Source organism: Netta rufina, assembly GCF_964035555.1.
Source record: "Netta rufina genome assembly, chromosome: 2".
NCBI classification, from domain to species: domain Eukaryota; kingdom Metazoa; phylum Chordata; class Aves; order Anseriformes; family Anatidae; genus Netta; species Netta rufina.
This window is the reverse complement of record NC_140124.1, coordinates 105,943,764-105,960,979: the sequence shown is the minus strand read 5'-3', so window position 1 is coordinate 105,960,979 and position 17,216 is coordinate 105,943,764. Positions and strand designations below refer to the sequence as shown.

General features: G+C 43.1%; 1 protein-coding gene across 6 annotated transcripts in view; it reads left to right on the top strand.

Moving 5' to 3' along the window:
• The window catches only part of MTCL1 (microtubule crosslinking factor 1), a 104,044-nt gene that overhangs the window by 40,564 nt on the left and 46,264 nt on the right, over positions 1 to 17,216 (top strand). For 4 of the 6 annotated variants that reach the window (XM_084281742.1, XM_084281739.1, XM_084281743.1 and 1 more), the window contains exons 4-6: positions 10,707 to 10,766; positions 12,844 to 12,921; positions 16,754 to 17,216. The exon at positions 16,754 to 17,216 is cut by the window's right edge and continues 863 nt beyond it. In XM_084281742.1, coding sequence (XP_084137868.1) covers positions 10,707 to 10,766; positions 12,844 to 12,921; positions 16,754 to 17,216 — 601 coding nt within the window. The remainder of the gene's footprint in view (positions 1 to 10,706; positions 10,767 to 12,843; positions 12,922 to 16,753) is intronic. The other 2 variants (XM_084281740.1, XM_084281741.1) reach the window with 2 other exon arrangements.

Genomic DNA, 17,216 nt, shown 5'->3' with positions numbered 1-17,216 from the left:
TATTGTTGTTATTGTTATTATTTGGGGGGGGGGGGGGGTAGTGGTTGTATTTTATTTTATTTTATTTATTTTTTTATTTTATTTTTATTTTATTTTATGCCTCAGTACTGGTGAGTGGTGTTCCGAAAAGTTTATTTTCAAAGAGAATCCCTGCCAAATCATTTGAAAGGAGTGTAAAGCCTACTGATTTCATCTTGCAGTGTCTGCAAGCCACTGTTGGAATCATTAGCAACAAGTGATACAATGATACAGATGCGTGATGCTGAACAGACAACAAGGCAAAAACAAATTATCTTCTTTAAGCACCAGTCAGAATCAAAGGTTATTATTCCTACAGCATGAGTAATTTTATTACTTTAAGGTGGGAGGGGATTTCAAGTAAGTATGTGCCTTCTATTAAAATCTATACTTTATACCTCTTGGAATCTAGGGTTGCCACCAGCTTTCCTTTTAGTTTTTGTTATAGGGGGAGAATTTGGTCAAAGCATGCCAGCTTTATGGTGACAAGGAAATGAATAAGCAAAGCCTGAAGAGGACTCATCCAAATGATTTTTAGTTCCAAGTCATTAAAATAATTATCTCAATTAGAATTTTATTTTGTCAAACTCTAGATCTACTTTTGCTTAAAGTTCTTTGGTCTCCTTCTGGGGCACAAACAGCTTTCTCAGATTTTCCCATGTAAATGAAAATGCATTCAAAATTCTTGGTTGTTACATGCAAAATAAAGAGAAAATAACAAAGCCAAATGGGGAAATCGCGTGTTGTCCGGGGCATTTGGAGTGGTCAGTAGGAACTTTTCTGGCATTTCCCCTGGTCAAGCCCCACAGCACGCGGTGTACTTGGGACAGGAGCAGTGCCTGGCTGCTTATCTTCTGTGGGCATCGTTAAGGGAATTGTTTGTGCTTACTTTAAGCGCTGACACTGTGGCACCCTTTGGGATAGGGTGGGCTCTCAGCAGGTTACCTGTAAGGAGCTGCTTTTTCCAGATGGATGAAGATGCAGAAAGAAAAGAGTGACCAATGACTTCAGTGGTGGAGAGACACCGTTTTTGCATTTTAATTAGAAAAATGAAAAGTGCATGAATTTCCCGTTTCAGCAGTCTCTGTCATCTGAGAAATAATGATCTGAAAAAAAATTGCAGGTCTCTGGCAGTCTCTCCAGCAGGCTGCCATTATTCACTCTAACGCATACGTGTTATTCATCATCGTTAATCTTCTGCCCCCGGGTTAGGATATATTCTATTTTGCTGCGAGTTGCCATGTTTCAGGTCAGGAGCTGGTCCATCGATGGGGCTCAGCTGCCTCTGCTTCACAGCAGGGCATAATTTTGAGGGAGACCCTGTAGGAAGAGGGGTGCTGGGGCAGCAGCCAGCACAGCATCCCTGCGGCAGCCCCGTGCCTAGCACGTGATGGCCAATGGCTGGTCAGAGATAAGAGGGGAAGGGTTATCATGTCCCCCAGAGAATCTGCACTTGCTGTTTCATCGGGCTTGACAAAACAAACTTCGGTTTGTATTATTGCCTGACAGGCTTAGCAGGGCTTTGTGACGTGACTTGGTGATGTCCTCTTACCAGGCGTGACAGTAGGCATGGACCAGTGACCATTAGACGCCTGTCTGCAGCATCTGTGGCACGCTGTCTGGTCTCCTAAAAGCTTCAGTTTCAGAAGCTCAGCTTGCACTGCCTGAGGCCCTAGTCCAAGACTTGCTGGAGTTAATGAAAAAACATCAAAAAATGGAGTTTGGAGTGATTTTGGCACAGAAGTATATTCCTCAGTAGTATCTGTTACTTAGCTATTTGTATGTGGTTAAATCCCTGTACTTCATATGCTGATTTATAGTAAAAAAACTTGCTTCTTTGGCTTTTTTGGGCCAAGAAGTATAATAAAAAGGTATTTTCCCAGAATATTTTCTCAGCCTGCACTCCCCAGCAGGAGCTTGCCATTGCAGCTTCACTCTTCCTGAGTGTTTTGCAAGGTTTTCCACGTATGAAGAGGTTCTTTGTAGTAGGCAAATCAAATACGAAATACACGAGGACGTTCCTTCTCTGATGTACCTCAGCATGCCAAGTACCCAGAGATCAGAAGGACTTTGGAGTTACTGTCTAACAATTATTTTTCAGAAGCTGCATCTCAAGTTGTCTTCAGATACCTCTTTCACCAGGCAGCAGCATCAATACGATGTGCAGATGGGATCAGTGAGCTCCTCCCTGTAATTTATGTATTTTGGTGCATGGTTCAACCTTAGGACACAGCAGCTGGCATCAACTGTCAGGGTCGTGTTAAGGCAACAGCACTGCTCAGCTTTTTTATTTCATTCTGTATTTGAGCCTGGGTGTGCAGCATCACCAGCCAGATAGCTGTAGTGGTTTTTTTCCACTTCATTGAAGAAACATACATATTCTCAGCAAAGTGTGCCTTTTACAACAGGTACATAGAAGTGCAAAGAAAAGGGCATAATTTTATAGCCTCTGAGAGAAAGTCATCAAAACCAAGTGCTGTCAGTCTTCACTTGTTATCATAATAATTATCATAATAAAAATACTGTGTAAAACGTGACTAGGGTTACAAATTCAGTCAATTGAAAGGTTAGGGAATGGGAGAAGAATTGTTTCCCAAGCAGCCTAGCACAGTGCAGACACTGTCCCTTGCTGCTTGCTGCCTCAGACCAGGGCTGGTCCTGCCTATGGTGACTTTCCTCTTTTTTCTAGCAGGGCCTGCAGTTTCTGTAGGGCATGAGGTTTCTTAAGCAGAAGAATCTCCTGAAAACCAGCCACAGTTGTGTGCCAGCAGCTCACCCCACACAGCGAATGGATGTTTTGAATTAGACTAAACAAAAAAGAGGAGTAATACATAGCAAGGAGACAAAGCACAAAGATGTCCTAGTCGATTTTTCTGATGTCTGATTCATACAGGAACTTAATGTAAGAGGTGATGATCCAAGTCACTTATTCCTGTATCCTAAAATCAATATTTTGCTTGAATAAAGGTTGTTGCCTGGGGTTGTTGCTATTGGACTGGTCTGGACCGGTAAAACTAATCTTGTGGTTTCAAGGGAGTATGAGCGGGTTATCCTCTTTCCGTCTTCTCTTCTGTTTTGCCTGCAGATAAAATGTTATTCTTGGTAAGGAAGTCTGTATCCCAAGGAAGTACAGCAGCTAGGCCCCACGTAGGATGTGGCTAGGGAGGGCTGAATACCAATAAAGATGAAGCAGCAAATTCCTCCCATGGGCAGGAGCTGATTCCCCCAAAGATCCCTCCCCATGCGCTGGGGAGGGCTGGGAAAGCTGAGTGTCTTGGGCAGGGTCTACAGAGCAGACCGAGGAGCATTATCCCACCCCACACTTTCACCCACCTTCCTAGGAGCTGCTCTGAGAGGTCAGAGAGCTTGAAATGGGGATTTTGCAATTATACCATCTTTCCTAATTATTTATTTATTTTTCTACTGGCCATTTCCAGCTGAAATTGGGATCCTAGGTGGCCTAACACTTTTCTCCCATGATGGCAACTCTAACTTGAATTTTATTTGTACAATTGATGGCCTTGTTCTTTATTTGAGAACTAATATTGTTTGTGCTCAAACTGTGACTACTCCCATGGCAAGCTGAATACGTGTGTCTTTGGGGTGACGCATCACCTGTCAGTAAACTGTTACGTGCTTCGGATTATATATAGGAATGGGAGTTACAGGTAACGCTTATCTGAGGGTCAAAATTGTCATCAGTTACAACTGTATACATTTACCATCTTTTTGTTGTATCTAGATGAAAAATGGAAACCTGTTTTCTGAGCGCAGTGTCCTTGAAATTGTGAAATAATAGATGGGCAACCGAGGATTACAAAGCCTATCTGGGCCATGTTCACTGGAGATCATCTCAATTGGCCTTTAATCTCTCTGCTTCTTTAGAATTTTATTTAATACTTTATAGAAACAGCAAGTTGCTCTAATCCAGGGGCGATTGAATGTACTTGTAGGTATAGTTGTCTGCTCATGGAAAAAATATCTTTCCACCCCCAATGACAAAGACAATCCTATAGCTGTTGATCCATTAGTACAGAAAGTACAGATGCTGCACAGCTTTTATATGTTTCTCTGCTAAAAGTTCTAAAAATATATATATTTTTTTTAATTCTGTGCAATTTGCTCTTTACACCTATACCCTGGGCACTACAGAGATTTCAGAGCTGTGTGGAGCTGTGTGTTTACTTCCTCTCCTAGTGCTGTAAATTGCTGCAGTAGCCTCGTGACCCCCTAAGAGCTTGGAGCTTCACCCAGCTCCCCTCCTCTCCTTTAACAGCACCATCCAAACCACAGCTCTCTGCTTCACCTCATCACCCTGAAACTCAACTTTTTGCTTCTCCAGTGCACTGAAACCTGCTCAAAACCCGAAAACCCGGGACCATCAGTCATGTAGCATTGCTTTTAAATGCTCTTGGTGGCAGGGAAAGGATGAAGTCTATCTCTGCAAGTAATTGGGAGAGCAGGTTGCTGTCTCTGTGGGCATACCACTGCTTTAGTCTTCTGAAAAAAAAAAAAAAAAAAAAGAAAAAAAAATTATGCCAATAATAGATCAACAGTTACAGGAAATGTGATGCTACATATGCATTGATCAGCAGTAAATGCTCTTATGTTGTCTTCCTTCGGAAGCATCAACTCCTAATCCCCTTTCTGAGCACTACCCCTGTGATGTTGTAAATCCAGCCCAGGCTGACTGCTGCTCAGCAGCTCCCAGTGGAAGGCCTGCAACAGAACAGCAGGATGCTTGCTACAGCCCCTCAGAAAGGATTTTGGTTTTAAAGTGTTTTTCAGGGAACACAGGAGGAGAGGGCAGCTTTGTTTCTGTGTGTATACGGCACCCGGCACGTTTTCACAGGCTGCCTGCTGCATTGTGATACCAGCAAGCTCAGTGTCAGCACAGCACATACCTCTGGGATTATGCCCCTGCTCCTGAATGAGCTCTTTCCAAAAGGGTGCAAGCTGACGTGGCTCCTGTCCTGTGTGCAGGGCCAGGGGCAGGGTGATGCTCAGCGACTGCGGCTCAGCTGACGCTGGTCTGGTCTCAGCATGTTAAAATCCCCCTTACGTATTGTGATAGGTGTGATGTAATTTGGGTATTTTATGTCTCAACAAAGTAGGACTCGCACACGGGGACTTTTAAAATACATTTTAATGAATTTAAGAAGTTATTAAAAATAGCAGTAGTGCACAAGACAATGACACCAGTCAGTGTTTGGGATCTCAGCTGTCTGTTTTAGGATTTCAGTTATTGTATTAATAACATCTATTACATCACTGTGCTATAACTGCTTACCTGTTATTACTATAACAATTATCATATTATTATAGATGATTACATTAAACTCAGGACCCTTTGTCAGCCTCAGCGGAGCAAATACTAAGGGAAGCAGCCTGTTTTGAGGCAGCCTGGCTGTCTTTCCCATCCCACACGCTGCCCTCTCGGCAGCCTGGCCTCCAGGCTTCCCTTGCACAGCACCTCCCAGATCTGCCACACCAAATTATTTGCAAACACCCCTCCAGCTGGTATCACCAGGGGATCAGTCCACATGCAAGAGGCACTGGGAAGCTGTGAGAGACAACCGATGCCATGCGCTGGTCATAAGAGGCAAAAGAAAGAGACTCCTCCAAAGCCCCCATTCATAAACTTAGCACAATAGGGTAAAGAATGGTTAGGGAAATTTAAGCTGGTGCTGAAAGCTGCTCTGCTTTGCTGCGTTTTTACTCAAGGGATGGCTTTTATTCTGAACCGTAATGCTTATGATATTTCAGACATGGCTTGCTTCGCTAGGTCATGTGAATGATGAGTATCACCGCATTTGGAGGTTTCCAGAAACACACATGGGGATGAATGCAGATACAGATCGCTTGCGTCAAACCCAGTGTTATCAGGGCTCGGTGAGATATTCTTTTCAAGGACCTACAGCAATTGAAAAGTGATTAGGGTTTCATTGTATTTTCCAGTTCCATCCCATAGGTACATATGACAGCCCACATGGAAAACCTGCTATGCTGTCACTGAGTGCCCTGTGTAGTATGGAGGTGTGGGATGGCAGCTAAACAAAATTTCAGTTGTATACCTGGTATTTTGAGGTAGTTCAGGCTTTAAGATGAAGTGGAAGCCACCCTACCCTACCATTACAAAGAAGTGTGTTGCTGCAGAAGTGGGAAATGCTTCCTTTTCAAATAGATGAGTAACAGGACTGGAAAGAAGATGCACAGTGGAGCATTTTTAAAGAGTTCACTCATTAGTGGTTTGAGAGCAGTATCCCTTGGCTTTGTCACCCTCTGCCATAACCTCCCGCTGTGGTCCAGCACGGTGCCCAGAAAACATCAGCATGAGTCACTCCTGAGCAGCAATTAGTGCTGCAGTTAACGAGTGCTGCTTTACATTACACGGGGACAAGTCCCCCCTCTGATGGTATGTTGTGAGTGGGCCCTTCCTTCTGATTCACATTCATGCCAAGCAGAGATGCCTTCATCTAAATCACTGCTGCTTAGCAGGATGTAACTGTTGTGAAGGGGTCGGTAGATTGCCAGGCTTTACAGTCATCCACATGCTATGGGGCAGAGATTACATCTTGCTGGATGTTTTGCTGAATGCTGGACCTGCGGGGGCTCAACACCTAGCAAGAAGTTAGCTCTCACTGGGGAGTGCCAACGTGCAACTCTTAAGCTTTTACCTTACAGATAAACCAGTAATCTGAAAGCAGCCCAGGTAAGCTACTGGTATATTTAGCCCCAGTGGGTTTGGTCACTCGTACATATTTTTTTAGAAGTGCTGTCAGATCTCTCACAGGCAGTATTTTCTAATGAATGCAAATGAAATTTGTGATAATCCATTTCAAAGCGATCGGTAGCAAGCCATCATTGTGCAGGGAGAGAACATTATTTATACAATTCATAAGCCACAGTAATGCTCATGCATAATTCTTCACACATCACAGTGACAGAAGTGGCCTTCGGGCCAGACTTTCCAAGCCAGCCTCTGTGTTTTTACATTGCAGACATCCTCACTTCAATGGCTGACTACTTGATTTTGCAGGCTCAGTTTGATGCACATACGATAGCAAGCCCACACCTGCCTGCAGATGCCAAATTACACCCAAAATGACTCGCTCCTCTTGGTAGCAGTGAATAAAATGACAGGGTGGTTGCTCCAACAGGCTCTGAATTCCCTTTTTTTTTTTTTTTTTCCCAAGTATTTGTCTCCTGCCTCCTGTCCACAGCTCTATTCCCAACCTTCCTAGCGCTTACCTCAGTGTTGAGACTTGGGGCATATCTTGTGTTTACATTTGTGATTCCTCTCAACTCAAACTTTACTTCAATGTCTTACTCAGCCTCTAATTCCAGTGCACTGCCTACCCCTTGCTGTTCCCCACGTGTTGTCTCACTCTCTCCTTGTTCTCGTTGCTGAGTTTGCTGCACTCCTCTCGGATTTGCTAAAACTAGAGTTCACTGAAAGATGAAAATAGTCTCTTCCTGTCCTTGCCAGGCTTCTGGGAAAGTGGAAATAATTGTGTCTCTTCCTGCTGATAATACTGTACTCACTACATCCAGTGATCTTTTGGGGAAGTTTAACTTTTAAAATACCAGGCAATTTGTTAGTATTCATTGAGTAACCTCTTTCCTGAGACACTAATATTAACCAAAAGACTAACGAAACCTTGTTTAACCATCATGGAGAGACTTTTTAATAGATGGCCAACTCTGGTTGGTCTCTTGATTATAAAAGGTAGCACAGAAATGTTCCTTGCAGCATTAATTCATATCAGCTTCTGATACCAATTTCCTGCACATCAAAGAGAAATGCTCCTCTATTGTACCACTTTTATTTTTAAATCACTTAGGCCTGTGGTGTGTTCCACCTATTTCTTTTTGCAGTGGCACCCTCTGCCCTTAGTCCTACAGAAATATGATCTATATTGGTTAGCGTTTCCCATGCATGTGCAGCCTAGTGCCGCAGAGGTACATTGGAGATCTTTCATTGCTCTTGTATAGGGGCTAAGGGTTTGTGGTTGGGTAGCCCCTTCTGCTCATCCCCCTGCTTCCAGTCCTGCACTGGCCAGCGGATGTTTCTCCCTATCATCTTCTGATAGCTCCCAGAGGTAGATATTGCATTCTTTCTCTCGCACCTAGCCTAAAGTTGAGTCCTTGCATTATGGAAATACAGAGCCATCTCCCAGCCCAGCACTGATCAGAAGGCTGTTATGCAAATCCAAGCAGGTTGGTGTGAAAACGTGCAAAGTATGGCCCTGACTGTGGCATTATGTTAAACACTTGGTACTCTGGATCTGTGAAATCCATTTTTTCAGCAAGAAGCAGAGTTTATAGCTCCCAAAGCCAGATCACTACCTGCCTGTTTCTCATCATGTGATGCATCTTTCCTACTTATATTTTATTTCTATTTCTCTTACTTTCCAAGTATTATTCCTTGTAACTGAGCAAAGGTTGCATTACTGTCCATCCCACACCACAACCCACCATCCTCCTGGCTTCTCAGGCTGGATGTTTCCAACTGTAGCTTTTTGTCTTAGTAAAAGCAAGAAGTTTTTAGGATTTGACAGAAGGTTTTGCATCTCTAACATAATTGCTACTCCTATGCTGCAGCAGTGTGTGGAGGCCTCTGCAGAAACTGGTAGGCTCATCTGTGACACCAAGGGCTTGCTAAGTGAACGCAACAACTGGAAGACATCCTCTTATTTGTGCTACTCTTGCTTGAAGTCACACAGAAGAGCAATGGATGTGAGGGTAGAGCTGTACCTGCAGCTTTTCAGCTGTATTGACTTGTCTTGTGTACCAGGGCAGGTACCATGGCTGGTGGCTGCTTGCAGTTGCATCTCTGTTTCCAGAATAATGCCACACTGAAAATAGAAAAAGGGGAAACAGTAACTGTTTATCCTGGCTAAGATTGTGTAACAGGTTTTCATATGATGTTTGCAGTGTTTAAAATCTTTTTTTTTTTTCATTAAACTGTTTCAGTATCCAGAAAAAAAAAAAAAAAAAAAAAAAAATCTCTTACTCAGCTTCATTAGTTATAGGAATTCATGAGATTAGAGTAGAGAGCAGATTAGCAAAAACAAACTGTAGTATGTTTTGGGCATATGGTGCTGCACATGAATGGGTTTTAACTACTTAACGGTGTATAACAAAGACCAGAAGAGGAGATTTGTCTTAGCATGGCATAATTATAATTCGTAGTAGCTGCATAGCTTAACAGTCAGGAACCACAGAGGCACGGAAAGCTTTTGCTTAGATTTACATGGTGTGTGTCCGTGTCCCTGAGCTCACACCATGAACCTGCAACAGCTTAGGGTTCACCTCAGCTGGCAACCGTCCCTCATGGAACAAATATAAATAGAAGTAATCGATGAAAGATGCCACAGTGTCAGGTCGATCATTAGGGATTATCATCCTTCAGACTTCCTTTGCCTTTCTTGATGGAGAAAATTCCTGTTTTCTCTTGGGTTGTGCTGAAGCCTGCTGTGCTGCTTGTTGGAGGGGTAATAATACCGAATAATTTCTGTTGGAGGGGTAATAATACACCGAATAATTTCTGTGCCCAAAAGTGTTACAAGCCACTGAGGGCCACATTAGAAGCAGTGGCCTAAACCACTGCAAGAGGGACCTGGAGCTGACAAAAGGGGAGGCACTGCTAGTTGAAGTACCCAATATTTGCTTCTCCTGTGTATATGGTGCAGGTTCAAGGGAAGCTGAAGCTCTGGATGCCAACAAAGCAGTGCAGCCAGCTTTGAATTCAGATGACTCCATAGTTTCCAGCTTCTTGCTTTTTTGCCTAACATCTGCTGTTCTCCTGTGATACTTAGATACTTCAGCCTACGCAAGTCAATTTTTTGCCGTTTCTAAATAAATCCAGGTCACACTGGCTTGAGCTTGGTCCTGCAACACAAGCTTGAGAGAATGAGTGCAAATACCAGTAAGGTGGCTGTGCTCCACTGCCCCTCCTGAGGAAAGCTGTGCGTTTCCATTTGGTGGTGGGAGGTTTCAGAAAACCGAGCAGGGGTGATGACATCATTTCCACATCTTAAATGTAAAATTGTGTCTTAAAAAAACTGCTTATAAAGTGCTGTGAAGATTTGCAATGCCAATCAAATCAAATGTATGTAGTAAATTCCAAAACACACAGAGAGAATTTTTTTTTTATTATTATTTATTTTATTTTATTGGTGTTTATCTGGGCTCTTTGTGTGTTTGCTAGCAAGGCCTAACCAATGATGTTATGCCACACAGCTTTAATGTGCGTGACCTTCCATTTTTTTGTGCTGCTTTCCTCCAAGGTTTCCACAATGTGTTTCACATCCACTGTAAGTAACATTCTTGGACTTCTGCCCTGGACTAATCAAACATAAATCATTGCCCCATACTGAAAGAAAGTTTTGCCAAAAATTGTGGTGGTCCAGAGGAGAAGAAAAGTTGTGGGTTTTGTTTATGTTTGCCTCTGTGAACTTTTGACTGATTTTATTCCTTTCTGTTTTGTGTGTGGGAAATAGTGTGCACACTGACAAGGCCCTGATCATCTTGTTTTCTCAGCGATTAATAACAAAAATTAAATCCCTCGTTGCTCCGGAGTATATCCCCACTTTCTCCTCAATTAGTTTTATCGCTGTGAGCTCTGCCAAACTTGCAGGCTTTTTGCTTAGCTTATCAATAACCCAGCAACACTTCTGTTTCAGAGTTCCCTGAAGAGAAGAGGCAGCAGAGAAATGCACAAAGAAAAAAAAACACTCACCCAGGTACGTTTTTCAAGAACGTGCAATTTGTAGCAAAATCGCATGACGGAACTCAAAATTTCATTCTGCGGGTGTTGACGGGGCCATCGGGCACATTAACTAGAGTGCAATTAGGCCTTAATCTACTGAGACCTCCCAGAGATAATGTAGAAGCAATTTAGGACACAAGCACAGTCTCCAAACCACGCAGCGTCTCGGGTTCGTTGTGCACGTTATCAGCAGAGCAAGGCTGATGGTTTCGTACAAGAAGAGAAAATCACCTTGCCTCACAAAGTAATTGGATCACAGCTTAGGGACTGGCTAAATTTATACGTGGTGCCCAAGTTGTTGCACTAACAAGCGGTGAAGCAGCCAGCATGGTGTCACATCAGGGGAGCCACTTGTGACACTGTGCTTCTCCCTGCTCAGATAAAGGGCAGAGCCCGAGCCAGACCCTTTGTCTGCCTTTGGACACTGGTTTTATTGAAGTCTCCTGGGCTGGTCCCCCTCAGGAAAGTGCTCTGCACCGCTTCCTCTGCTCCCTGTGCTGACGGTAGGAGTTGAAGCCTTTCCCAGTACCCACACGGTTACTGTTTATAGACAGGGAGATGGGGATAGTGTTTCATCTCCCTGTGAAAGGAGCCAAGAGTGGCATCATTATCTTCGCTACAGAAAGGTTGAGCTTCCCCTGCTGCCCCTTTGGCAGGCTCGGTGCATGCAACCGAGACGTATGGCTTTTCTCAGAGTCGATGGAGTCTTAAAATCCCATTGATTCGTAATAATAGCTGTAATAAATTAGAACATGCTGCACTTGAAACGGGCTCCATGGGCGGCTGAAGGGCTGGGGGTGGCCAGACTGGGGGCTGCTGCCTCCATTCCTGGGGCACAACAGAGCGAGCATCCCTGTTGAGCGAGGACAAGTACTGAATCAGACCTTAAAATGGGGCATGAGGCTTTCTTCCTGCATCGCCTGTTATAAGTAATTATTTAAGTCACCACTGAGGTCAGAAAGTTTGTTTTCCTATAAGTATGTAAGATATACATATGAAATATATACACATGGAAATTACAAGTCAAGATACATGAATGCATGGTCGGGTCCATTGGGCTTTGTAGGAGGCACTGTCCTTCCCTTCCTCATTCCTGGAAATACAGAGAAGTGCAGAGAGAATGGATTCGTGTGCTTGTATTTTTCCACCCAAATCCAGACACTGGAACTCCAGAGCACAGGAGCAGCTCTACTTTGCCTTGAAAAGCCTTACAAAGGACTTCATAAAATTAATGGGGTAACCCTGGATCACCTCTGTACCACTCACAACATGAGGAAGTGATCCCGGAAACCACCCAGGAAAAATAAAAACCTTTACACCATACCCACATGTGTTTATACATCATGAAAGCAAAGGATTTATGTTCAAAAGTGGCTGTTCAGTTTTATTCAGCAATTCTTTAGGGTAGGAAGGATGGAGAAACAATCTGGTATACTGACATGTCCTAGCCACCTCCCAGCTATGGGGCATTAGACAGAGCAGTCTCCAAACCCAGGTATCCACTCAGAGTCACATTTTGGTTGAGACCAGAGCGCACCATACCAAGTGCCTGACCCTGGTTCAACAGCTCTGGGTCCTGGGGCAGGGCTCAGAGGGGTAAGTACAGACACAGCCAGGGAGGTTTGAAGTGCTGCTTTTCAGGAGCAGCCACCCTAAACACCTAAAAGAGGTTCAAATACCTAAACTGAGACATCTTAGGCCAAACACTAAACAGCTTTTGAAATGAAGGCTTGACTTACTCAAGCCAACAGGAGGAACCTTTTTGTCTTTCTTTTTAATCCCCATTACAAGTTTTTCAACTGAAAAGCAGCCACAGACTTAGATCCTCTAAATCTGTGTATCTGCATACTTACAGATATGTATAACATACAGCAAGACCGGTGTTTTTATGTACTGGGAGCTCATCATGAAAATTAGTGGGAATGTCACATCCACTGCAGGGCACAGCGTAAATTCCTGTGAAACTGATTGTCTTGAAGTCATGTAAAAGCAGAGTTGTTAGTCATGCTTACCCGCCTCTAGCAGTACTGAAGAAAAAAGTTTTTATTCAGCAGAATTGCAAAGTGGAGCTTCTTGGGAAGTACCAGGCACCAGGCAAAACACAGAGAAAAGTGGTTCTCCAGCGCAAGGTAGGAGTGAGTGCCGGTGCTCACCTGGTGCTTGGGTGCTGGTCGTACTGCCCTGTCGTCAGACTCACAACCCCAGCACGCTTACCCATCTTCTGCCTGGCAGTCCCGTGAGACGGTGGTGGTAGAGGAGATGGTGGTGGTCTCTACCTATCTTTGTGTCTTCTTGCCAAAACAGAAATATCACATTTGGGAGTTTTTGATCAGCTCCTCATTCTCATCGCATCATTTACATTGCATAATGAATTTAAGTTCATTTCTTTCATTTAAGTTTCATTTGTTTATCTCAACACTCTACATTTGCCTAAATTAGACTGCAGACTCTTTAGGGAGGAATCTGTTTTTTTTTTTTCTGTATTTTTTTTTCCCATTAACATCCCTCTGTAGTGCTATACACAGTTGTGGTGCTATAGCATCCAAATATGCACTACCAGTAACCATTAATTTCCCATTTATCCTTAATGATCCTTTAAGTCAGTGACTAACACCATTAACAACTGAACATTTTTGCACTTTTCCTTCTTTTCTTTCAAGACAGTCTGCCCTACATACACCTTTTAGGAAAGTGTCCACATGCTGGATGTGAAATACAGAAATACAGTCAGGCTGTGCCATAGCCCAGCTTTCAGCCCTTGGGATTTGAGCCTCTTGTTTCTACAGAATGATGTAAAGACTGTGTTCTCCTTTTTTTTTTTTTTTTTTTTTTTTTTTTTGGCTTTCATTTCATTTGTGACAACTTGTAACAAACTATTCCTAATTCTGTGATTTGGCCTCACCTTAGTTTGCCTTATATTCAAAACTCTACTTGCTTAAGTGGGTCTTGCCCTTTTGCTGTTTCCACTTGGTTTCAACTGATCAAGAAATGATTGATATTTCTGTACACAAAGTTTCAGAGGGACAGATGCATGAAGGTTGGGGTCCTACCCTTCTGGCATGCTTAGATCTTGCTGATAAATCTCTCCTGACCATTCTTTTCCTTTGGAAAAAACCTGTCTGGGGAATGGGATTTTCAGTAGTCATGTTTCCTGGCAGAGAAGCAGGGAAGATCTAGAGCTTTCTCACCTTTCCAGATGGGATCCATATTTAGTAGGCGAGATAAACATTCATCTGCTCTGTTGTTTTGTATAAGGCTTGTGTTTGTTTAATGAAAAAAAAAATCTTCTTTGTTTCAGCTCTTGCAAAAGACAAAACTTACAAATGCGATACTTTTTTTTTTTTTTAACATAGACAAAACCTAGCAATAAGGAACTGCTATTATAAGAATAGTTAACTGTTTTTGTCCTGCTGTAATAACATGCTAACTCCATATAATCTAATAATATAAGTTTGAGTTGTGCAGTGATGCAGAGAAAAAACATTGGGGGCCTGACCCCAAACCCACTGAAACCCTTCCCTTTTCCTCAAAAGCTTCAAAATGCACAGTGCATTGTCTCTGTGAGACAAAGTATGAGGCAGTGACTGCTATTTGTATTGATTGAAATACAGCCAGGAGAAGCTCCTGGGAGAAGCTGCCCCTACTGCTCACAGCCATGGGCAAGGTGTGCAGGCAGGCTGGTCATCATCAAGGGCATCAGTGCAGCTGCCTGCAGGTGGTGGCACTGATTGTCGGGCTCTTGCAGCCAATGTTAGACAGCAAGCATGGAGAAGGACACTGGATCAGAAAGACATAATAAGGAAAATGTCAGGTGTGATTATTTCCAAGCTTTTAACAGATAAATAAAGACACTGAAGTGAGCACCCCACCTGTGAGTGCTGATTTGCAGCGCTGGTCTGGATGTTACTTTCCTTGTAGTCTCTGTATTTCCCTAAAGGCGAGGCCTACAGCAGGAGCTGATTTGTGATGACAGGAAACACAAAGGTAATGTATTGTTCAGCCCTGACCAAAGATGATGTTTTAATCTAACATCAGAGCAACCAACATTCAGAGTGACTCCAGAACAAGCTGCATTGAGTTTTGCAAGGTTTTAATGTGATACTTAATTTGCAATGTAGATCTATAAAGAGAAAAGCAATTTGCACATGGATTTTGTAACAGCGTGGAAAGGAGGTGTGTATGTGAGAAGACGGAAAGAAAAAAAAGCCCGTCTCCTGGAGGCTCTGCTTGTAGTCAGTTATATGCACCTTGTCTGCATTTGTAGAAGACTCACGTTACAGGTGCCAGAAACACAGTGACCAGAGTTTCAGTCAGTCAGCTGGTTGCAGTTTTCTTTAGACTCCTGGTTATCACTGAAAACAGACTATTAATGGAAACTTTGGCTGTCTTTTAGCCATGTCTTGTTAATACAATGTAGGAAAACTTTTTTTGCTATTTAAGATTTAAAAGTCGCATCCTGCACCAATCAGAATCAGTAGGAAAGCTGACTGAATTCAGAAACATGCAATCAATTACTTCTCTGTTTTTGTATTAACAGTCGAAATGAAGACATAATTTGTAATTAGTATATATTTAAATAGGATGAGGAGAAATTAATCCAAGTAACATAAAAGGCACCATTACCAATGTGCAAGGATGTGTACTTTAGAAATTAAATCATTTCCTCAGCTTGCTGAGCCATAATTAGTTTTGTAATTTATTATTTTTTTAATAGGCTGATCTGGGTGAACAATTAACATCAGTCATGTTTTCTTCTGGATTCGGTTGCCATTAATAGGAATTGTAACAAAATGGTGCTTGTGAAAGACAATAGTGCTATGGAGACTGAAATGAAGTTTCCATAGACAATTGCACATATGTCCACATGGCCTAACAACAACGATGAAATCTGCTGTCTCAAGAGATCATCTTTCAAAGCCTGCCTTCCATTATGCTGCTAATGCTGACAAATGTGTCTCTTGTGAGGCCAAGTGCCTGTATCTCCATGACAATTCATGAAAGTGATTCATGCAAAGAAATTGTTCACCAGCTTAGAATTTACTTAACCTCATCTCTTATTTCAGCACAATGCACACTGGAGTTTTCATCTGAGTGAGATGCAGGACTTTAAAATGCCCAAGTCCAGAAAAAAAGAATAATAATTAAACTCCCATTTAATACCCTGGTGCTTCCAGGAAAAAAAAAAAAATGCAGGTTTTCACATGGGATGGATTTGGATGTAACCATGGTTTAATGATTTTTTCATTCTTTTTTCTCATGTTATCACCAATCTCCCTTGTGAACAGTTGTCCATACCAGAAAGAGTGATCACGTTCTGTTCCATCCTAATAATAACAACACCAATGACAACAGTAGTGCTGTCTATTCTGAAAGGGAATTAGGTACTCCAGCTATTTCACAGTGTTGTGAGATCCAGTAGTTAAAGTACAGAGCATACATTTCTTCACTGTGCAGGGCAGCTGTGAAGCTTAGTGCACTCTTTTGTGCTCTGTAGCTGAAGAAGCCCAAGATGCGGGATTATGACAAGGAAATTTGTTTGAGCAGTCTTTGTTTCATGATGCTAATAATGAGCAAATGTATCATGAAAGATAAATGGAACAGAAAGCGCCAACAAATCATGGCCCCTTTTCAATATAGTCATTCTCATTTTCCACAAAATTTATTCAATATCTGAGAAAAAATAAACATTGAGCACCCTTGCCCTGGCACTCCTGCATCACTGAACACTTAGACCAGCACAACGATTTTTTTTCTCTGTAACTTGGGTCAAGCTGCTTTGCCAACTTAACCTGGACCGAGCCATGAAATGCGCCAACCGTGTGGTTTGTGCAGCTCTGTCTGTGTTGTTTGCCTACCTAACAGACATGGCTCAGGGGAGTGGGGAGGTGAAGATTTGGGGAAGCAAGCAACTTCTTGGGCTTTTCTAACATTGTGTGTGTGTGGGGGGCTTGTTCTTGGCAGGAGGACAGCGCTGATTTGAAGTGCCAGCTTCAGTTCGCCAAAGAGGAGGCAGCGCTGATGCGGAAGAAGATGGCCAAGCTGGGGAAGGAAAAGGATGAGCTGGAGCAGGAGCTCCAGAAATACAAGTCCATCTACGGAGATGTGGACAGTCCCCTGCCTACAGGGGAGGCCGGGGGACCTCCCAGCACCAGGGAGGCCGAGCTGAAGCTTCGGCTGAAGTTGGTGGAGGAGGAGGCCAACATACTGGGCAGGAAAATAGTGGAACTGGAGGTGGAGAACAGGGGGATTAAAGCTGAGATGGAGGATATGAGGTGCCAGTACGAGAAAGAGTGTCTCAGCCGGGACCACATTTCAAGCATTCCTACCTCGCCCTACGGTGACTCTGTGGAGTCGGCCACAGAGCTGCGCCGGCACCTGCAGTTTGTGGAAGAGGAAGCAGAGCTGCTGAGGCGGTCCATCTCTG